General features: G+C 48.1%; 1 protein-coding gene and 1 long non-coding RNA gene across 16 annotated transcripts in view; one reads left to right on the top strand and one right to left on the bottom strand.

The window, feature by feature from the left end:
• URGCP (upregulator of cell proliferation) overlaps positions 1–23,451 on the top strand; it is a 50,764-nt gene that overhangs the window by 18,229 nt on the left and 9,084 nt on the right. For 2 of the 15 annotated variants that reach the window (XM_077849876.1, XM_077849880.1), the window contains exons 2-4: positions 5,124–5,266; positions 22,628–22,654; positions 22,956–23,026. Coding sequence is in view for 4 of the 15 variants with exons in the window: in XM_077849872.1 (XP_077705998.1) it covers positions 8,990–9,003; positions 22,628–22,654; positions 22,956–23,026 (112 nt within the window). In the remaining 11 variants the exon portion in view is untranslated. Of the gene's footprint in view, positions 1–5,123; positions 5,267–6,996; positions 7,110–7,826; positions 7,914–8,861; positions 9,004–10,614; positions 10,743–18,247; positions 18,422–22,627; positions 22,655–22,955; positions 23,027–23,451 lie in introns of those variants that run through there. The other 13 variants (XM_077849884.1, XM_077849881.1, XM_077849872.1 and 10 more) reach the window with 9 other exon arrangements.
• LOC144284819 (uncharacterized) lies at positions 5,213–8,561 on the bottom strand. Its single transcript, XR_013353236.1, has 2 exons — positions 8,327–8,561; positions 5,213–8,193 (listed from the first exon to the last, which is right to left on the bottom strand). It is a non-coding gene; the product is annotated as an uncharacterized LOC144284819 (long non-coding RNA).

Here is a 23,451-nt window from a genome sequence, read left to right as displayed (position 1 = left end):
TATTCATAGAGGCACACACAGAGAGAGAAGCAGAGACACAGGCAGAGGGAGAAGCAGGCTCCATGCAGGGAGCCCGACTTGGGACTTGATCCAGGGTCTTCAGGATCATCCCCTGGATTGAAGGTGGCGCTAAACCGCCGAGCCAACAGGACTGCCCTTATTTGTCCCTCTTGAGATTTGTTTAGCCCTTTGAATCTGTAAGGTTGCATCTTTCATCAGTTCTGGAAAATTCTTAGTTACTATCTTTTCAGATATTGCTTCTCTGTTTTCCCTCTTTTACCATCTGGGTCCTTAATTATATATATGTTAGACCTTCTGATTTTATCTTCTGTGTTTTTTAACCCTTCTTCATATTTTCCTTCTCTTTGACTTTTTGCTCCATTACTGATAATTTTTTCAGTTCTATTTTCCATTTCACTAATATCAGTATGTCTAATTTGCTATTAAATCCATCCATTACATTGTAATTTCAATTCTATTTTATTTAAATTTTGATTGTTTTTCAAAGCGCATCCTCTTTTGTGTATATTTCAAGATTATCTTTTACCTGTTTTAAAGTATTAAACATAGTTATGGTAAAGTCTGTGTCTAATAATTCCATTAATAGAGATTCTTAAAAGTCTGTTCCAGTTTTTTTCTGATTCATGGTGTCTTGTTTCTGTTTGTGTTATTTTTTGACTCAAAATTTATTTGGATTTTTTCTTTGGAATTTTATTTCATAAATTTTCTATGTCCAGAATGAATGTGGATCCTTCCAAAGGAAATTTGTGTTTGTTTCTTCCAGGCTCTGGAAGCACTCCCAACCCAGAATCACTCCAAAGTTGCTTCTCAATTTTCAGATTACCCAGGTGGTGTGAATTCAGGCTGCACAGCCATGTAAGGGCCACTTGTGGTTTCCATATTCTCAGAAGTAATCCTTTCCTAAACCAAATTGGAGACACTCAACTCTCCTCTGGGGTGGAGGCCAATTATTTCTATTTCACTGTTAAAACTGTAGGTATGACCCTTTGGAGTCCCAGCCTTAGGGATGGAGGCTGCTCTTTTACAGTCCCTGCCTTGCATGGGTCCTGAGAGTTGTCTTCTGTTCCTCAGACACCTGAAGCCGTGAAATTCCAAATGCAGATTCTCTGGTCTGGTGAAGGCCTCCAAGAGAAGGAAGCTGTTATCACTTTCTAGGCTCTCCTCTTTGCTTCTGACCTGACCAGAGGATTCACAGCTTTCTTACCAATTCATTTTTTAATTTAAAATTAGAATAATTTTCCAGAGTTTTACATTGTTTTTAGGAAATCTAATCTTTCAGACCTTTCTTTCAACAATATATTTCTTAAATTTCTGAGATTTTCAGATAGATTCTCTTCAGTTTTTTTTTTTTTTTTGGCAAAATATATACAACATAAAACTTACCATTTAATCATTTTAAGTGTATGGTTCTGTGGCATTCATTACATTCCCAATGTTGTCCAAACATGACATCACTATTTCTAAAACTTTATCATTCTAGAGACTCTGTAACTACCAGGCAGTAACTCCCATTCCCCCATCTCTGGCCCCTGGCAACCCCTAATTCACTTTCTGTATCTGTTTGTTAGTTTGCTTCTAGGTTCCTCATATAAGTGGAGTCCCGCAGTATCCTTTTGTGTCTGACTTATTTCACATAGCTTGTTATCTAGGTTTATCCATGTTTTAGCATGTATCAGAATTCCACTTCTTATGAATGAATAATATTCCATTTTATGTTAATACCATATTTTGTTTATCCATTCAGTTGTTAGGGGCATTCAGGTTGTTTTCACTCTTTCACCATTGTGAACACCTACTACTGTGAACCATGTATAAGTGTCTGAGTTCCTTCTTTCACTTCTTTGGGATATATACCCAGAAGCAGAATTGCTGGATAATATGCTATTTCTATGTTTAGCATTTTTAGCAACTGTCAAACTGTTTTCCACAGTAGTTGAACTATTTTTCATTCCCACCAACAAAGTACTAGGGTCCCAATTTCTCCACAGCATCATCAACACTTGATATTTTCCATTGTTTGGTGATAGCCATTTTAGTATGTGGGAGGTGGTATTTCACTGTGTTTTTTTTATTTGCATTTCTTTAATGACTAAAGATGTTGAACATATTTCACTTGCCATTAAGTATATCTTCCTTGGAGAAATGTCAATTCAAGCCCTTTGCCTGTTTTTTTAATTGGGTTGTTTGGAGTTTTTTTGTGGTTGAGTTGTAGGGATACCTTATATATTTTGGATATTAATCCCTTATCAGGTATATAATTTGCAAATATCTTCTCCCATTCTATGGGTTATCTTTTCACTCTTTTGATAATGTCCTTTGATGCACAAAAATTTTAAATTTTGATGAAGTCTAGTTGATCAAGGTTTTTCTTTTGTTGCCTGTGCTTTTGATGTCATATCCAAAAGAATTATTGCTAAATACAATGTCATGAAGCTTTGCCCCTTTGTTTTTTCCAAGAGTTTTATTGTTTTAACTTGTTTTTTTTTTTTAAATCTTAAATTTTTTTATTTCTTTTTTAAACTTTGTTTTTTATTTTTATTTATTTATTCATGATAGTCACAGAGAGAGAGAGAGAGAGGCAGAGACATAGGCAGAGGGAGAAGCAGGCTCCATGCACCGGGAGCCCGACGTGGGACTCGATCCCGGGTCTCCAGGACCGCGCCCTGGGCCAAAGGCAGGCGCCAAACCGCTGCGCCACCCAGGGATCCCTATTGTTTTAACTTGTATGTTTAGTTTTCTTTTTCTACCAATTCTGAGTAATTTTTTTTTTTTTTTTTATACAAAGTGATTCTTGCTTTCAGAAAAGGAAGGGTCTGGTACTTTTTTTTTTTGTTTAATTTATTTTTATTTATGATAGAGAGAGAGAAGGGCAGAGGGAGAAGCAGGCTCCATGCAGGGAGCCCGATGTGGAACTTGATCCCCGGACCCTGGGATCATGCTTTGAACCAAAGGCAGACAGTCAATTGCTGAGCCACCCAGGCATCCCAGTGTTATATTTTTTAAATGTTTTATAGAATTAACCATGGAAACCATCTGGTCCATGGTTTTCCTTGTTGGGAGGTTTTTTGATTACTACTTCCATGTCTTGTTATAGATATACTCAGATTTTCTATTTCTTCATTATTCAGTTGATCATGTTTCCAGGAAATTAGTTTTTTCATTTAGGTTATACAATTTGTTGGTATACAACCATTTGTAGTATTCTCTTATAATACTTTTGATTTCTGTAAAATCAGTAGTAATGTCTCTACTTTCATTTCTGATTTTAGTGATTTATGTCTTCTCCCCTTTGTGAATTTAGCTAAAAGTTTGTTAATTTTGATCTTTACAAAGAATCAGCTTGTTATTTCATTGGTTTCTATTTTTCTATTATTTTTTCTTTTCTAGTCTTTATTATTTCCTTCTTTTTGCTAAGCTTTGCGGATGGTGTACTCATTTTCCCCTCCTTGATGCATAGTGTTAGGTTACTGATTTGCGATTTTTCTTCTTTCATAACAGATATTTACATGCATAAAATTCCCTCTTAGCACTATTTTTGCTGTATCACATGTTTGGATATGTTGTGTTTTTATTTTTGTCTAGGTATTTCCTAGTTTCCCTTGTGACTTATCATTTGTCAGTTGTTTGTGGGTATGTTAATTTCCACATATTTGTGAATTTTCCCATTTTGTACTTTTGATGTTTAGTTTCATCCCACTGTGATAAGAAAAGATATTTTTAATGATGTATTTTTTTAAAAACTTATTAAGACTTGTTTTGTGACCTGACATGTCAGGTCTTTTCTGGAGAATGTTCCACATACACTTGAGAAGAATGTGTGTTATGCTGGCGCTGAATGTGGTGTTCTGTATGTGTCTGTGGGACACAACTGATTTGTATGCTCCAGATCCTCTATATTCTTCTTGATCTTCTCCCTGGTTTTTCTATCTACTGTGGAAAATGACGATTGAAATATCCACGTGTTATTATAGAACTAGTTTTCCCTTCAATTCTGTGATATTTGCTTCATATAATTTGGGGCTCTTTATTTGGTGCATATATGTTTATAATTGTTATGTCTTGGTGAATTATTTTTTAAAATATATAAGATCTTCCTTTATCTTTTATAACAGTTTTTTTTTTAAGATTTATTTATTTATTTATTCAGAGAGAGCGAGAGAGAGGCAGAGACACAGGCAGAGGGAGAAGCAGGCTCCATGCAGGGAGCCCAACGTGAGACTCCATCCCGGGTGTCCAGGATCACACCCCGGGCTACAGGCGGCGCTAAACCGCTGCACCACCGGGGCTGCCCTCTTATAACAGTTTTAATCTAAAGTCTATTTTATCTAAGTAGCTTACCCAACTTTCTTGGTTACTATTTGTATGAACATCTTTTACCATTCTTTCACTTCCAGTCTTTTTCTATCTTGAGACTCAAGGTGAGTCTCTCATACCCAGTATATGTTTGGATTGTTTTTTTTTTTTTTTAAATCCATTCTGCCAATCTCTGCCTTTTGATTGGACAATTTAATCCATTCACATTTGAAATAATTGCTGATGAGGAATTTACTACTGCCATTTTGTCTTATTTTTATTTATTTTTCATTTTGTCTTTTTAAAAATTATTATTGTTTTGCCTTATAGCTTTGTCTCTCTTCTATTAGTGCCTTATTTCTGGTCAGCTGATTTTTTGTAATGACACGTTTTGATTGCCTTCAGTATATACTCTTCTGTATATTCTATAGATTTTTTCTTGGGGATCCTTGGATGGCTCAGCGGTTTAGTGTTTGCCTTCAGCCCAGGGCGTGATCTTGGGAGTCCCAGGATCGAGTCCCGCATCGGGTTCCCTGCATGGAGCCTGCTTCTACCTCTGCCTGTGTCTCTACCTCTCTCTCTCTCTCTCTCTCTGTGTCTCTCATGAATGAATAAATAAAATCTTAAAAAAAAAAAAAGATATTTTCTTTGTGGATACCATGGGAATTACATAAAACATCCTAAATTTATAAAATCTAATTTTAATGAACACCTCAACTGCATACAAAAACTCTATACTTTACACTTATTTCTCCTTTAAGTTATTTATATCACAAATTACATTTAAAAAATTTTTATTTATTTGATAGAGAGCAGGAGAGATCACAGAGGGAGAGGAAGAAAGAGAAGCAGACTTCCCACTGAGCAGGGAGCCCAACACAGGCCTTGATCCCAGGACCCTGGGATCATGACGTGAGCTGAAGACAGATGCTTTACCGACTGAGCCACACAGGTGCCCCCACAAATTACATTTTTATACACTGTGCCTAGTAACATATAATTATAACAATGATTTTTATGCATGTGTCTTTTAAGTCCTATTGAAAATAAAAAGTGGAGTTACTACCAAAATTAAAATTTTGATTTTTGTATTTGCCTGTAAATTTATCTTTATAAGAGATCTTTACACCTTCATACTGCTGTGAATTATGATTTACCATTCTATCATTTCACTGTGAGGGACTCCCTTTACCATTTGCTCCATGGTAGTATGCAGACCAGGCCCGTCCAAGGCAATAAGTGTGTGGGTACTGGGAAACAGGGATGCTCAAGGCCAAGCCCACTGCTACCTAGGGAAGGAGTGGGAGCAACTACAAAATGAGTTCAGACAGTTTCAGGTTTTCTTCACTTTTCTGTGGAGAAATGAGAGCTTGCAACTTCCTAGTCTGCCATTTTGCCAAAAATACTAGTTTTTAATCTATCAAGTTGGCAACAAGAGAAATTGTTAAATTTATAGAGCAAGTTTTAGGAAACTGGCACTCTCATCAGTGTTGGTGGCCGCTGGGAGAGTAATCTGTGTGTGTCTATGTGCATATAGATGAATGTGTGTACACACATGTAAGTACATGTAAGTGTATGTATATTTGTGTATCTGTGTGTATGTATGTGTATTATATATGTATCTGAAAAGACTTAATGCTGATATCATCTGACCTAGAAATTCAACTCCTAGAAACTTGGCTTAAGGAAATAATCATGGGTGGAGATACTTATTGTCCATATTTCTTATACTAATGAATACTGGCAGCAGTATTTATGTTCATGAGTAGGGGTTGGTTAAAACATGTTCATTCACCAGGCAGTGAAATGGCACATACTCCCTAAAATTCATGTTGAGGAAGAATATTTCAGTGAACTTATATTTAGTTATTACTTTAAAAAATATATGAATATATAAAAATATTTGTATTTTTATTTTATTTTTATTTTTTTTTAATTTTTTTATTTATTTATGATAGTCACAGAGAGAGAAATAGAGAGAGGCAGAGACACAGGCAGAGGGAGAAGCAGGCTCCATGCACAGGGGACCCAATGTGGGATTCGATCCCGGGTCTCCAGGATCGCGCCCTGGGCCAAAGGCAGGCGCCAAACCGCTGCGCCACCCAGGGATCCCTGTATTTTTAAATCAAATAAGTTTTTTTTAAAAAAATTATCTGCCCTCCCTCACTACCTTGAATCAGACCATTTAGCAGTGCAGTTGCCTCCTCCTCAGTCTTTGTAATCCTGGTCTTCTTGGATTTATTCCCAATTTGCGACTCATAGCTCTTATGGCTTTACTTAGCTAACTTTACAGAGCATTAATTACCTTCTAATTTAAGGTAGCAATTTCTTAACCTTCCATCTTTCCTGGGAACAAAGATGCTCAAAACGGATGGATTCTCAGGAAGGGAAAGAGACCATGTACCAGCCAAAGTATTACTCACTTTACAAATTCTAACTCATTCAACCCTCAGAGAGAGGAAGGCCAATTTTTACCCCATTTTTCCAATAAGAAAACTCCAGCCCTGAGAAGGTTCTCTGTTGCTGGGATTGCAGAGTTGCTTATGGGTGGAGTCCAGATTTCAACCCCTGCCTCAGGCTCCTGTCTTTGCTCTTACTCTTATTAGCAGTAGAAATAGAATAATTATTGATGTAGGAAGCAAAGACAGAAGAGAAATTATTAAATTTCCTTACTTCCTGCAGCCCACAGACACATCCTCGAACCAGGCAGAGGGACCTTCCTCTAGGTAATCAGCTGCCTTGATGTGGATACTCTGCTAAGGGCAAAGACAACCTTAGCCCGACCCCAGGACCCTGTGAGTCTCTTCTAACATATAAAAGTTCCTTTAGAAACTTCCTTCATCTCTAAAGCCCCCAAGATACATGTTGGCATCCCCTCCCAAGCATATGGTCCACCATGTCTATCTGAAGGGACTCAGGACTCAGGTTTATTAGATTGTAATAAATGACCTTATCCTAACCACAGCTAGCCCCCTCAGGGTCCTGGAAACTTGGCTTCCAAATTCCTTAGAGGGGCACCTGGGTAGCTCTGGGTGAAGTGGCTACCTTCAGCTCAAGTCAGGACCCTGATCCCAGGATCGTGGGCCAGACTCCCTGCTCCATGGGGACACTGCTTGTCCCTCTTGCTGCTATTCCCCCTTGCTTGTGTTTGCTCACTCTCTGTCAAATAAGTAAATAAAATCTTAAAAAAAAATTCCTTAGAGACTTATGCCATCCCAATTGCCTTCCAACTTGAAAGTATAAAATGGGTCCCTCCTCATGACCCCGAGCCGCTCTTTCTGCCCAGGGTGGCGACCTCGTGATTTAATAAAACTACGCTTTTGTACCAAAAACGGCTCAAGAATTTTGTTGGCCCTGGCTTGGAACTCTCAGGTCTTTCCCACGTCAAATATCAGTAATGTCTACTAGAACACAGAAATGTGGTCAACAGTGGTTGACATTTTCCAAAGCTTTTGTTAAGCGTTTTCACTTACAAGAGCTCATTTATTTCTCAAAATTTTGTGCTGGAACAGGAACTGAGGCTCAAGCACTCCTGGGGTGCCTGTGAAACCCTCTGTAGTATCCTCAGACTCGTGGTTGTTATCGCTTCCTAACACAAGGTAAGGGGATGGTCACAGTGCTCCACAGTCCTTAGGGCTGAACACAAGGGGTAACTGGCTCAGAGAGGCCGACAACTTGTGCAAGACAGCACAGCAAGGGGCAGCCAGGGTGGCTCAGCAGTTTAGTGCCGCCTTCAGCCCAGGGCCTGATCCTGGAGACCCGGTCGAGTCCCACGTCGGGCTCCCTGCATGGAGCCTGCTTCTTCCTCTGCCTGTGCCTCTGCCTGTGCCTCTGCCTCCCTCTCTCTCTCTGTGTCTCTCATGAATAAATAAATAAAATCTTTAAAAAAAAAACACAGCAATTAATAGGTTACTGCTTGCTAATAGTCATAACAGCACCTTGCTCTCCTGGGTGAAGGAAAAGGCTTTTACGGAGGAAATCCAATCCTGTGGTCGGGAGGTGTCCACCTCACCTGGTCCGGCAGTTGCTTCGTGGCCCCGGGGCAGATTTTCGGCAGGTTTGGCCCCGTCTTTCCCCCTCCAGGAATCCTGGCCTGCTGGCACCAGGGCAGGTGGGCGGTGGGCGGGTCAAAGCTGCACCCAGTTGGTCTGGGTGCCAAGTCTGTGCTGCCTACCCCCACCACCAACTTCGGCCTTTGGGGGCGACTGCAGGACCCTCCCATGACCCCCTGCTATCTGAGGCCCCCGCCCCCCACCTCCCACCCCCTGCTGCCCCGAGCCCCCTCCCAGAGGGCCCTTGCCTCCCGTCCCGCCGCCCCGGGTCCCTCCTAGAGCTCCCCCTCCCAGAGCCCCCGGCCCCCTCCCCGCCCCCTTCCCTGCGCCCCCGGCCCTCCTCCCCGCGGCCCCGGCCCCTTCCCCGAGCGCGGCACCCCCCAGCACCCCCGGGCCCCCTTCCCAAGCCCCAGGCCCCCTCCCCGCCGGCCCCGTCCCCGTCCCGAGCGCGGCCCCCTCCCGCGCCCCTGGCCCCCCCCCACCGCCGCGGGCCCCCTCCCCGCGCCCCCGCAGCCCAGAGCGGCCCGGGCGGGCGGCCGTGGCCGGCGTGAGGCCCCTCCCCGGCGGAGGCGCTCGGGTGGAGGAAGCGGAGGCGGCGGCAGCGCCGAGACCTCGCTGCGCTGATGGCGTCGCCCGGGTGAGTGCGGCGCTCGGGCCCGCGGGAGAGGGGGAGAGGGGGCCGCGGCCGCGGGGAGGGGGCTCCGGTGCAGGTGCGAGCGCCCGCGGCCTTCCGCGTCCCCCGCCTGCCGGGCCAGCGGCCCTCCCAGGCCCTCCTGCCGACCTTGGGCGGGCGCAGCTGGGCAGGGCAGGGCTGGGGAGGGGGGGGCCGCGGGCCTCCCGGTGGGGGCCCAGGTCGGGGTTGGCGGGGAGGTGGGGAGGACGTGCATGGCCCCGGAGCCTGGGAGTGCCCCCCCCACCCCCCCACCCCCGCAGCTGCTTCCCACTGGCTCGGTGGGGGCGGGCGCTGGGCTGGCCCGCGGGGCGCAGCCGAGGGGCCCCGAAGGTCGTGGCTGAGTCCCGGGGCGCGGGCGGGCCTTGCGGGCCCTGCTGGGGTGGCAGCCCCTGTTCTGACATCACCGCCTGGCCTTGCCTCCCTGCTAAAACGCTTTTTCTCTCCGGAAACATGGTGACACACACCAACTGTAATTTTTGAAAAAATCCTGACGAAATAAAACCTCAGCCATTAATTACAATTAGTTTCTGCCTCCATAGTCTAACTAGTCGTGAAAGCTGGACGCGACAACCCAGTACCTTCACAGAGGAGGAAAATTAGTCTCAAGGTCATTGGTTTAGTTGGTGAAATTCTTAAGGTGACGACTGTCCACATTCAGAGGGTCTTAGGCCCAGTGGCAGTGACAGCAGTCCCTCGGGGGTAGAGGTACTGTCAGGCTGGTGACAGGTGAACTGTCCCTGCCCGAGGCCTGCAGGGAGCCTTGGATTTGCTGGCAGGGCAGCCGAGTCATGGGCACTCTCCAGCTACCTGCTGGCCTTCCTGCTTTGGGGAGCTTTGGTGACACAGTAGCTAGTACTTTGAGCTCATAATAGGCTAAACACCTGGCCCATCCCTCAGAAGGCCGGTTGGATTGAACCAGAGTTCAAGGTCCCACCATGTCCCTGCCCCTCTTGTCAGATAACAGTGAGGTGGGGTGGCCTGCCAGCAGCAGCATGATGTCCAGGCCTGTGTGGGGCTGCCGTGAGGCCTTTCCAACCTGATGGCACATTTGGTGTCCAGACGCACCCCTTTGTAGGCCTGGGTCAGAGGTGGACTTAACTGTGGGCTGGTGTGGTGTCCCTGTGGGGGAGGCAGTAGCATAGATTTGATTCCATACTCTCATGAGTGACCCTATGAGTCTGCAGGGAGCGCTAATCTGTAATGTTCTGATGCATACTCCTCGGAAAGCCAAGGCCCCGAAACTTTCAGCATCCTTTGCTGGATTTCATAGAGAGAGCTACGCACTGTGGCTCGTTAGTATGGTGCATATGCACTGGGAACAGTCCACGCCTCCAGATTAACCTCGAGGTGTCTATTCTACAGGTTTCACTGGTAGGGAGAGTCCACCCAGGAAGACCTGACTTCCGGGGACTTTCTGGCCTGGCTTGGTCAGCTGACCAGCAGAGACCCCGCCTGCTGGACTTGTACCGTGGGAACAAGCCCAGAGCTTCAGGGCCAATGTGGGAAGGGACCTCTTATTCCTCCTGGGCTATGGAATGTATGGAGGGGCCTCTGACTCTGGTGTTCTTTCCTCAGCGAATCACTATAAGACAGCTGGGAAGGAAAGAGGAGGCCCTGATGGATGTGCTGGGGATTATGCAGAAGGGAATGGCCAGAAGCAAGGCAACAGAGGAAAAGACACATTTGGGATGAGCCACAGCCCAGTGAGTTTGGGGCTATGTAGAGACAAGATTGCTGGGTCAGGCTGTGGGACTTGGCCTCATCTGTGGGCTCACTGAGGGGCAGTCCACATGACAGCAGTGTGGAGGGGGCAGGACAGATGGAGCTTGGGGACCTGCCTCCATCCACTCCCTCCTGCGGGCGTCAAGGCTTGTCTCTGCACTCACAGCTGGTGGCTTTGCCATCAGCACCCTTTGGGCTCTGTCCTCCATCTGTGCTGATCCCAGCACATGTTCTCTGCCAGACAGCATCCCTTCCTGGAGCCTTAGATGTCGTCTAAGTCACAGGTTCTTAGCCTGGGGTCCATGGTTCACTGGTGGGTGTCTGGAGTCCATGTGTTCCCTGAAATCAGTGCGTGCATTGCTGGGACCAGGTCTCTAGCCTCGCTGTCCACAGCCCGTTTCTAAGGGGCTCTACCCCAGCAGCACTATGACCACCTGTCTACACCCACCTGGAGGGCAGCAAGCCTGGATTACTTGGGCTAAATAAATATATGGTTCAGGTTTTTGTTTTTAAAGATTTATTTATTTACTGAGTGAGATATGGGGGGGGCAAGCAAGGGTGAGGGACAGAGGGAGACGGAGAAGCAGACTCCCCACTGAGCTGGGAGCCCCACACGGGGCTCAATCCGGGGACCCTGAGATCACGCCCTGAGCCAAAGGCAGATGCTGAACCAATTGAGCCACCCAGGTGCCCGCTAGTTTTCAGATTGTTAATGGTAGATAATTCAAAAAACCAAAAATCCTAAAACAAAATGAAAATCAAATGTAATCTGAATTTCCATAGTTCACCACTTTTACAATTTTGGTGTGTTTTTAATTAGGCTATATTTAATTAGGCTGTGATTCTTATCAGAGAGATGGCCTTCCAGATACAACTGGGGTGCCCCCCCAACTCACTAGGCAAGCATCCTGACATTGTCCTTTGCGTTTACATGTTATGTTTGTTCTTTGCTCTGTCCCCTCAGCCCAATTTTCTTTTTATTGTGGTAGATTATATATAACAAGATTTGCTATCTGGCCCATGTACTGGCTCTGTTTTTACTTGACTGCTCTCATATAGTCCTGCAGCTTACGTTGTTCACCTGGCAGTATGGTGTACACTTCTCCCCGTGTCAGAACAGGATCGGGTCTACCTGAATTTTAGCGTTTATATGATATTGTGCAGCATGGTCATGTTATATAGATAAGGGGTTTCCGGTTCTCCCTGTAAGATAATGCTGCACATCGCATCTCCCCCCTGGACATGCAGAAATGTTTTTCTAGAGTAGATTCACAGAATTGGACGTTGTGGTCAGAGGACCTGTATTTTATTTTATTTTATTTATTTTTAAAAATATTTTTTATTTATTCATGAGAGACACAGAGAGAAAGGCAGAGACATAGGCAGACGGAGAAGTAGGCTCCATGCAGGGAGTCTAATGCGGGACTCGATCCCCAGACCCCAGGATAATGCCCTGAGCCAAAGGCAGACACTCACCCATTGAGCCACCCGGTCGTCCCTATTTTATTTTATTTTTAAAGATTTTATTTATTCATGAGAGACACAGAGAGAGCCAGAGACACAGGCAGAGGGAGAAGGAGGCTCCCTACAGAGAGCCCAATGTGGGACTCCATCCCGGGACCCAGGGTCATGCCCTGAGCTGAAGGCAGATGCTCAACCGCTGAGCCACCCAGGCGTTCCGAAGCCCTGTCTTTTTAAATTGATCCTCCTGAAGTGTCCTCATGAGCCGTGGAACTGCCTTCCCCTTCCCACCGCTGGACTTCAGGGGTCTCTGTGCCTCCCAGTAGATGACATGAGACTTTAAAATTTCTGCCTGTGTGATGCGCAATCATCGAGTAGGAACTAGGAAGCGACGGGTATCTTCACTGGCCGAGTCTTTAAAGATAGAAACTCCCTGCCTGGCCTGTGAACATGTTGCCAGTCTCTATCAAGCGCAGGGAAGAGCCTCTTACCCAGAACCACCAGTGTCCGGGGTCGGGGTGGGGGAGTGTCTTTTATTTATTTATTTATTTTGAAGGATTTTACTTATTTATTTACGAGAGACACAGCAAGAGAGGTAGAGACCCAGGCAGAGGGACAAGCAGGCTCCACGCAGGGAGCCCCATGCGGGACTCGATCCTGGGACCCCGGGGTCCCGCCCTGAGCCCAAGGCAGACGCTCCACTGCTGAGCCCCCCAGGCGCCCCCGGAGTTGTTCTTTTAAATGTACATTCTGCTCGCTTCTCAGAAGAGTGTCGTCGGGCCCCCTCCACCTGCCTTTGCCTGTGTTAACCTAGGCCATTGTCCCCACCGTCCTGACAGACCAGGGAACCGAGGCTCAGCTACACCGTTTAAGTAAAAACCTGATGCAAAATCGCCCCACTAGTGTCGCCTGCAGTCGCCTGCAGTCGCTTGCAGTCTAGTTCCCGAGGCACAAACAAAAGTCTTGGTTCTATGTTTCATCCCGCAGAGCACGTGTGGCATGTCCCTGGCCGCTCTGGACGCAGCGGGAGCAGGGATGTGCTCACGAGGCTCAGTGGGGGAGGAAGCGGCGTGACCAGAACGGCTGTGGCTTGGATGCCGGTTTTACAAAAGAGGCCCGAGAGTGGCAGTGGCTCAGAATCCCCTGTGGCTAAGTGATAGGCTCCCACTTGGGGCCCTGCTTCCAGAACCATCTGCCTGGCAAGGAGGCCTCAGGTTCTGGTGCTGGGTCGGCTGCTGTGTTGTGATGTTTCAGGTGATTCTCAGTTGCCTTCTTCTTAAAAACAAATAACACACCTGTGGTTTGCATTTCACAAGGCCTACAAGAGCCTTTGGGGGGGATGCAGGTGTGTCCCGCCCAGGGCAGAGGAGACCTGTGGACTCCTTGTTTTGTTTTAAACACTAAAGTGTGTTTGGGTGATGTCCTTTCTCACTTTTGTTTCTCTTTGGATCCTTGGCTTTTTCTCACAGCTTTGTAGTTCCTTGTATGTGGACAAAACCAGCCCTTTGTGTCACAAACACATTTCCCCAGTCCATCGTTTGCCTTGTGACTTTATGAAGCCTTCCCGACTTGGAGTTTTTTTTTTTTTTTTTTTTAAGATTTTGCTTATTTATTTGAGAGAGAGCACAAGCAGGGGGAGCAGCAGAGGGAGAGGGAGAAACAGACTCCCCTCGAAGCAGGGAGCCTGATGTGGGGCTCAATCCTGGACCCTGAGATCATGACCTGAGCTGAAGGCAGATGCTTCACCTACTGAGCCCCCTAGGCGCCCCTCCAACTTTGGGTTTTAAGGCTTTAATATTTCCTTTCAGTGCATTTTTTGTTTCATTTTCCAGTTTAAATCTTAAATGTAGTTGATACTCATTTTGGAGAAGGGAATGGTCAGGATTTGCTGTTACTCTTCCAGGTTCTCAGGCCTGAATGACCCCAGACACTCTGAGCTCCCAGGGCAGGGGTGAGGTTCCTGGCCGGTGGGGGTTTGTCCCCAGGCCACCCATGACTGGGCTGTCCTCTCACCCACCGGGCCTGCAGCCTTCATTTCTGGTGGCTGGTCCTGTGGTTTCCTCTCTGGTGGGCTTTGTTCTCTTTTATTACTGTTCTTTTTTAGAATTTCCCTGATTGTCATTATAAACATTTCTCCATAGAATCAGTTTATCTGTTTTTTGACCTAGATGCTAGTTTAGCAAGTATTGACTTAAAAGGCACATTAAGGGGATCCCTGGGTGGCGCAGCGGTTTGGCGCCTGTCTTTGGCCCAGGGAGCGATCCTGGAGACCTGGGATCGAATCCTACCTCGGGCTCCCGGTGCGCATGGAGCCTGCTTCTCCCTCGGCCTGTGTCTCTGCCTCTCTCTCTCTCTCTCTGTGTGACTATCATAAATAAATAAAAATTTAAAAAAAAAGGCACATTAAGGGGCACCTGGGTGACTCAGCGGTTGGGCGTCTGCCTTCGGCCCAGGGCGTGACCCCGGGGTCCTAGGATCCAGTACGGCATCGGGCTCCCTGCATGGAGCCTGCTTCTCCCTCTGCCTGTGTCTCTGCCTCTCTGTCTCTCAGGAATAAATAAATAAAATCTTTAAAAAAGATAAGTCACATTAAGCCTTGTTTTCTCAGTTAGGACCTGCCTTTTCGTTTGTTCAAATCTTTTGTATTCTTCTTTAGTATTTAAAAATTCTCATACGGACGCTGCATGTTCATTACGTATATTCTTAATCTCTCTCTTGTTGATATGGCTGGTGGGTAAGAGTTTTCCCCTCTTATCTCTACCCTTCTGCTTGTCTACAGCATAGCAGTTGGGTTTTGATTTTTATTTGCAAATAGATCTGGAAAACTGCCGGCCACAGTGAGAGAATTCAGGAAGGTGGGAAGACATGAAGAGTTTCTTTACCACTGGTCCCAGGCCAGCCTCGTAGTGCCAGCCTGCTGAGGTCTGGTCAGCCTGTCCGTCTGTCCATCTTCTCACACACTTGCTCACCACCACCTAGGTCTGACCTGTGTCACCCCTCCTCTGTTCGCAGCAGCAGACAGGCACGGCCCCTGCAGTCAGAGCACGGTCCAGAGTGTGTCCTGTCCACTCTCTGCCCAGAGGTAGCCGCTGCCTGGGGCCCCCGCCACCCTGGCCCCTGCTGCCCCAGGGCCCCCGCCTGCCCTTCTACCCACAGCTCCCTGCTCCCCAGTGCAGGCCCTGTCCATCTTCCTTTTTTTTTTTTTTTTAAGATTTATTTATTTATTCATGAGAGACATAGACTGAGAGAGAGAGAGGCAGAGACATAGGCAGAGGAAAAAGCAGGCTCCTCACAGGGAGCCTAATGTGGGACTCGATCCTGGATCCCAGGATCATGACCTGAGCTGAAGGCAGGCGCCCAACCACTGAGCCACCCAGGTGTCCCCCTGTCCATCTTCCAGCGCACCCTCAACATAAAACTTTGAGAAGTGTGACTTGCTGATCTCGCTGAGCTAGGAGCAGGGATAGTGGATATTTGGGTCCCAATCTCCGAGGGAAGTTCCCAGCAGTAATTAAGTGTGAGGGTAGATCCCGGACAACCTGGCCCCATAGGAACCGGCTTCCCAGCTATGAATATCTCTCTGCACCCTCGTGGCGGCCTAAGCAGATGTGCAGGGCAGGGCTGGGCTGGCAGCCGAAGCTCATAGGTCTGTACATGTGTGATTTGTGGGGTGTGACCAGCTCTTGAGTAAGCTGCCAGAGGATCTGGGCTTTAGGGCTGCTTCCTCCTGCTGGGGGACCCGCGTGGCAGGCACCCAGGACAGAGCCTTGCTGTGTCACACACCGTGTCTCTCCTGTTAACGTTCTTTTTTTTTTTTTTAATTTTTTTTTTAAATTTTTTTATTTATGATAGTCACACAGAGAGAGAGAGAGAGGCAGAGACATAGGCAGAGGGAGAAGCAGGCTCCATACACTGGGAGCCCGACGTGGGATTCGATCCTGGGTCTCCAGAATCGCGCCCTGGGCCAAAGGCAGGCACCAAACCGCTGCGTCACCCAGGGATCCCTTTTTTTTTTTTTTTTTTTTTAAGATTTTATTTATTCATGAGAGACACAGAGAGAGAGGCAGAGACACAGGCAGAGGGAGAAGCAGGCTCCATTCAGGGAGCCTGATGTGGGACTTGATCCTGGGTCTCCAGGATCACACCCTGGGCTGAAGGCTGCGCTAAACCACTGAGCCACCCGGGCTGCCGTCCCGGGAACATTCTTAACTTGGGATGTGGCGCTGACGGTGGGCCTAGGGCCCGCGGAGGTGGCAGGAGCAGCAGCCAGGACAGTTGCCTGCCATGTGCCTGTGCAGCTACCCTGCCCCGGGAGAGCGCCAGGTGCCCAAGAGCTGGAGGGCAGCAAAGGGCCTGTCTGTCATGCTCCCCGCACGCTCCAGCACAGTTTGGGGACTTCACTGCCAGGCTGCACAGTGCTGGCCTCTTTTCTGTGTCATCACATCCTGCGTTAAGTTGTGTCGCCCCAGCCCCACCTCCATGCCACACGATGGAGCCTGGTCACCCGTGTTTTCTCAGTCCCTGCCACTGCACGGTGAGACCCTGCAAAGGTGGGACAGCCTCTGGTTCGGGCTTGGGTATTGTCAGAGGTTGAATCGTGTCCCCTCCCAAACATATATTGAAGTCCTAACCCTACTCCCTGTGAGTGGACCATTTTTGGAAACAGGCTTCTTGCCTGTGATTAGTTAAAATGGGGTCCTACTGGGTTCAGAGGGCCCTCATCCAGTGAGTGGTGTCTTTACGGGAAGCAGAGAAGAGACATACCAGGAGAAGGCCATGTGCAGACAACGGCAGGAGTCACACAGGCCACATCCGTCTCCTGGGGACATTGTCACAAAGTGCCACAGGCTGGGTGGCGTGATGAAGAGGACATATCCTCTCTCAGCTCTGGATGCTGGGAGTCTTCAACAGGGGTGCCTTCCGGAGGCTCTGTGGGAGGGTGTCCCCCCCCACACCTGCCTCCCTCCTGGCATCTGGTGGCTGCTGGTAATCCCGGGCTTGTGGACACGGCGACACCACTGTCCCGTGTTCTTCTCCCTGCGAATGTGTCCACACCATCCTCTTCCAGCCATACCACCTGCTGGGTCAGGGACCCATCCTTCCTGGTGTGACCTGGTCGTCCTTTAACTAATTTCATCTGCAAAGACCTTATTTCTTAATAAGACCTCGTGCACCATGCTGCGGTTAGGACTTGAACATATCTTTTTGGGGGAGACATTTCAACCCACAACATACACCACGCTGGGTTAAAAAGGTTTATTACTAGTTTAATGAGGCTTTCTGGGCAGCAGTTGGCTTTGGGTTTTGTTTCAGGGGTGGTGATGGGCTGAGGGGTCCAGCCAGTGCCAGAGGAAGGCATCTCCAGGCTTTCTTGTCCGCTGGCCCAGGTGCGGGCCAGGAGGGGAAGGCAGGTCTCAAAAGCTGTCAGCATCAAACAGCAAGCACTGAATCAGACTTTGCTATCGAAAGCAATTAGTAATACGTTGTTGGCTGCGTTAGGGTGAGTAACGCACCTCTGTGTATCCAGCATCCTCTTGTTCCTAGTGGTTTTCTCTTTCGTCTTGTTTTATTGGCACCACCTGGTGAAGGAGCTGGGTTTCTGGGTGGAGCTCGCCCTGCTTTGGGTTCTGGGCATTGAGGGACCCTGTCTGAGGAGTGGGCGTCCCTGGGATCTCTGGTGTCAGAGCAGGTCAGCGAGCATTGAAGGCTGTGCTGTCTGGAGTCAGAAACTCCAGGTGTTAAGTAGAAAAGTTCTGCAGATCCATCTGCTGGGCATTTGGAAAAAGGGAGGAAAGGGATGAGGGAAGCGTGCGTGGCCACGTCGCCTCGGAGAGACGGCCAGCGAGGCAGCCAGCGCTGGTTTGTCCAGGGCCTCACTGTGCTGCCAGACTCAAAGGGAGCAAACCGGAATATCTGCTTCCCGCCTTAGTGAGGAGGAGCTACTGGTGCACTGGGCTCCTGGGGCCGCGGTCAGGTCACCCTTGTCTGAGTCATGTCAGCCCACCTTGGGCCTCTACGCTCTCAGCTCCGGCAGGGCCTGAGCTGGGTCCCATGTTGGGCACCCCAGTGGGGCCTCAGGAGAAGCAGAGCCCTTGGGTTGGATCCGGCCTCACAGAAGCAGCAGGAGCCACAGCAACGTGGATAGATGACGTGGCGACAGGATTCGTTCATTTGTTGAGGACTTCTCAAAAGGGCAAAGGTATTTTCTTGATACTTTTCTGGATTTTATCTTGTCTTATGGGGAACCAGAAGAAGATAGTAATGCTATTAGTAACTTTCCAAACCTGCTTTGCAGAAAGCCCCCCTTGTCTATGTCTGGGCCTTGGGGATGCAGTGGGGTCCCGCCGTCTTGGCCGCAGGACACCTAGTAGGGCTCTTGCTCAGAACAGGGCTGTACTTGGAATTGGCAGATGGGCTGGTTTTTATGATTCTTGTAGTTACAAACTATAATATAAGTCACCTAAAATCTGAGTTGTAAAGAGAGTGAGCCCAAGGGGGACCGGGAGACTCCTCTGTGGGTCAAGCTGTGTTTGCTGGCTGTGGGAGGGCATATCTTGGAGTATTGTTTCCACTTTGCAGATTGGGGGCTTCCGTTTGCCTGTCAGGGTGTCGTCACGAGGCTCACAGGCCAGGCAACTTCATCAGCACATGCTAGTTTCTCACCGTCCTCGCCATCTGGACATCCTGGTGGCAGCTTGGTAGGCTTTGGGTTCTCCTGAGGCCTCCCTCCTGGGCTTGTCGACAGCTGCCCTCTCACTGTGTGCTCATGTGGCCGCTTCCGTGCAACTGCAGAAAGAGCCAGCTCCCCGGCATCTCCTCCTGTAGGACACTGGTCCTTCAGAGAGGAGCCCCACTCTTAGGACCTTGTTTCACTGCGATCACCCCCGAGATGGTCTTCTCGCCCCGATACTAATGTTGGGGGTTCCCCCCCACAGAGAATTCAGACACACCAGCAGGGGGTCTGACTCCATCCACCTGGACAGCATCAATCCCACAGGTTTGGAGTTCAGTCCCCACCCTCAGCCCCACTTGAGATGCCTCAGGCCAGGGCCATTGCTATGCCTATGACTGACGGGCTGTAGACTGGGGGTCCCATGAACCCTCCTCGGGTTCAGGGAATGTGCTGGAATGGCTCATGGAACTCAGGGAAATATTTTATGTACCAGATGATCCATTTCCTATAAAGGATGTACTTCAGGAAGAGCCAGATGGAGGTGGTACACAAGGCAAGGTGTGCAGAAGGGACAGGGAGCCTCCAGGCCCTTTCAAGCCCGCCTTCTCCCCAGATCTTGTGCTCACCAACCTGGAGGCTCTCAGAGACCTGTCCCTCTGGGGTGTTATGGGGGCTTCGTTACACAGGCATGCTTGGGTGACTCATTGGCTGTCGGTGATTGGTTCAGCCTTCAGCCCCTCTCCCCTCTCTGGACTGGAACTTTCCACCCTGTGGGGACATGGAGGGTTCCCCAGGCAACCTACCCCCCATCCTTAGGAGCTCCATGCCAGAAAGGGAGATGAAGACCAGTGGGGTTGGGGCCCAGGTCAGGCTGTGTGGGTGTTGAAAGTGGGGCGTGAAAGAAAAAGTAAGAGGCAAAGCTGAGCTGTTGTTTTCCCCCAGGTAGGGCTCTGCCTGCAGCTTGCAGCGCTATGTTGACAATGGTGAGGGGCAGGATTCCATGCACGTTTTCACAAACTGGCACAGGCTCAGGTCATCTACATGTGGCCTGCTTTCCTGTGTGGGAAGGAGTGGGTTGGGGTTCAGCTCCTGCCCTGGGAGCCCATCTTCCGTGGGAGGAGCCTGGCCCCCCAGATCCTAGGCGCCGTGTGCGCGTGGCCGCTGCCAGGTTAGGCCTGCTTCTACTAGGGACTAGTTTTAACCTGTTGCGGTGGTGTCTGTTTTTAAGGTTACTTTCTTTTCCTTACTACAAAAGCAATGAAAACTTATTTTTTTGTCAGCGTCAGGGTCCGAGCATTGCTTAGTGCCCAGTGACCACTGTGGCTACCAGGACTCTTCACAGAGGGCAGAGGATGAGAAACCCAGAGAATGTGTCGGAAGAGCAACCGGGGGTTCTGGAGTTTCCTCTGGGAGGGTGGATTTGATGTGTTTTGCTGGAGAATTGAGGGGAGCTGGATTGCTCTGTGTGTGGGGTCCTTGCACAGAGCTCAATGTCTATGTGCTGTTGGAAGAGGCTGCGGAGACTCTGGTCTCCTTGGGGACCCGCATGTCTTAACTCTGACCCAGACCCTGCTCGCCTCATCATTTTTATAGGTCTTTTATCCTTTTTAAATCAATATATAATTCTGCTTAAAGAAATTCAAATAAGACAAAATAAATTCATGTCCCTGCCACCCAGTGGGAAGTAACCACTATTAAAGTTTTACATTTTGGGGATCCCTGGGTGGCACAGCGGTTTGGCGCCTGCCTTTGGCCCAGGGCGTGATCCTGGAGACCTGGGATTAAATCCCACGTCGGGCTCCCGGTGCATGGAGCCTGCTTCTTCCTCTGCCTATGTCTCTGCCTCTCTCTCTCTCTCTCTCTCTCTCTCTGTGACTATCATAAATAAATAAAAATTTTAAAAAAAATAAAGTTTTACATTTTTTAGTGAAATAATTTGTACCTAGAGCTAAATTATAAAAATAAAAGGCCCCTTATCTCGAGTCTGCTTTTCAGTGTTTGCACTCACTTACATTCTCATTTCGCATTCCCTCTGTCTCTGTTTGTGTTTCTGTCCCCTCAAAGACACTCGTGTGTCATGTCCCTCTTAGCCACTAGAGAGTATGTTGCACACATTGCCGTGTCCACATCCACCAGTGTTCTCCTACGTGGCACCCACGGCCCAGTTCTGCCCGTGGGCCCCAAGGTGTCCCCTTCCAGTGTGGGATCTGTGCGGGCGGAGGTGTGGGGCCACCTGAGTCTGGAACACTTCCCTCACCTTGCACTTTGAGATACTGCAGTCCTCCCTCCCCCGCACCCCCATGTAGCTGCATTTTGCATTTGTCCCTGTGATCCGCCCAGGGCCAAGTGATGCTGTACCCTCTCTCAGGTGGGACAAGTGGGGCGCGTGGTGACCTCCTGCCCCACCCGCCCGCTGACTGGAGCCCTCAGGGGTCTGTGCTATAAGTACCAGGTCTTTCCTTCCTGGCATCCGAGAAGCAGTCTGCAAGGAGCGATGTTGAAACTGGGCAGACATCTTGCTCCCTATCAACATTTTCTTCTCAAGAGCTGGCGTTTGTTGGTGTTTCTGGCTTGAACCAATGATCCCTGAGGTTGAGGTGGTTGCAGAATGATACAGCGCTCCTACCCTTCAGATGGTTGTAAGCAAGAGCCGTCTACCCGCCCTCCCCGTTTGCTTATATATTACCCGTATGGACTCATTCATTCCTAAATCTTAGTGGTTTTTCACTCATCACTGTATGTGTTAAGTCCATGCTCAGATTGCCCGGGCTTGCCAGCTGGCTCCTGAGTTCGGAGCGCTTCCTTATTTTCTGAAATAAGACACTCCGACTCCTCTTGTTCTTTCCCTGCTGTGGCCCTGGCATCAGCCATCTCTCCAAGGAGACCTGGTGTCCTTTAGTACAGCACGATATTACAGGGTGTGCTCAGTGCTGCTAGATAGTATCTTTGCTTTTTGTGCCTCTCAGTGGCCAGAGCTAGGAAAGGTAGGCATATAGACAGAAACGTGCATGTACACAGGCCCACGAGCATGCGTGTGGATATCATGTGTTCATGCTACACCTCTGGTTCCAGTGTACGCACCGGCCGGGGGAGGAGCAGAGGCAGAGGGAGAAGCAGGCTCCCTGCTGAGCCTGCTTCTGGGGATGGGGGGCTCTCCATCCAGGACCCTGGGATCGCGATCTGAGCCGAAGGCAGACACACAACCAACCAGCCACCCAGGTGCCCCACTTTTTTCCATATTTGTATGTCCCTTCAACAATAGAACTCTGGCTCCCGACAAAAGCAACATATTTACTCATTCTTATAATAAACCTAAAATAGTTTATTCTTAAATGGACTACATTTACCAAATCTACTTAAAAGAATTCAGGATCACCCCCCCTGCCCATACTGTTAACTTTTGATGAACATTCTTCTAGATCTCCTTATATACCTGTAGATAAATACATAAATACACTCAATTTCACTAAAACTAATATTCCTACTGTAAATATGAATATTCATATATTTCCTCCCATTAGCATATACATCATTAACATCACTCCATAACATCATTCAACATCATTTTGTCCACAGAACGAGATCCATACAATGTTTTCTGGTAACTACAGAATGAGCCTGTACCATACTTTTCTGTAATTAGACTTTGATTTTAAAAGGCATCCAGTTTTTCGCTATTATATGTAAGCTGGCATCAACATCTTTATAACTAAATCTTAATTATTTCCTTAGGCTAGAAGTGGAATTACTGGTCAAAGGGTATGTATATTTTTATGTCTTTTTGAATGACGATTTACACTCTGGCCTGCAGTCGTGGAGAGCGCTTCTCGGCGCTTCTCGGTGGTGGCTGCACACTAGAACCATCGAGGGTACTCTGTAAAGCAACGACACCCTGGCCCAACCCCCAGGTCTGGTTTCGGTGGCCTGGGGTGTGGCCAGGATTGGTAGTTTTAAAAGGCTCCCTAAGAGATGATTCTGATATGCAGCCAACTTGATAAGTAGATTTAAATTGTATTACTTCATTATTTTAATTATTGTTTTTACTTTGGAATTGTTTCAGACGTTCAGATTTGGGAGAAGTGGCCCCAGAAATAAAAGCATCCGAGAGACGAACAGCTGTGGCCATTGGAGGTAATGTCAGCCTGGTGGCCGTCCTGGGTTCTGGCAGCGCCGTGGGCAGGGAGCATAGACCTTAAATATACACAGGCCTCGGGCTCTTGTTTTTCCTTTTACAAAAAGATTCCATTTAAGGGTCTTTTATTAAAAGTCTTTCATATATTTGAAATAGGATTCAGTTTCAAACTGGTGATTATCCCCAGTTTACCAGGAACATATTATTGCAGTCGAGCATGTCACAGGTGCCACCCTGAGACTGGCTCATGGTGACTGCCTAGTTTCTGACCTGGGCGCTTCTGAGTGTTTTGTTGGGACCACAGCTATAAACTGGAACCGTCTCAGGCAAACTGGGGCTTGTGGTCTTCCTGGTCGTGGCTCGCATGGCTCAATCTCTTTCTCTGTGGATTTGGAGGCTGGGTCAATGGCTGTCCCTCAGGACT

The sequence above is a fragment of the Canis aureus genome, chromosome 15, assembly GCF_053574225.1.
Source record: "Canis aureus isolate CA01 chromosome 15, VMU_Caureus_v.1.0, whole genome shotgun sequence".
In the NCBI taxonomy this organism is placed as follows: Eukaryota; Metazoa; Chordata; class Mammalia; order Carnivora; family Canidae; genus Canis; species Canis aureus.
Note: the sequence above shows the minus strand (reverse complement) of the source record. Positions and strands in the feature narration are given on the sequence as shown.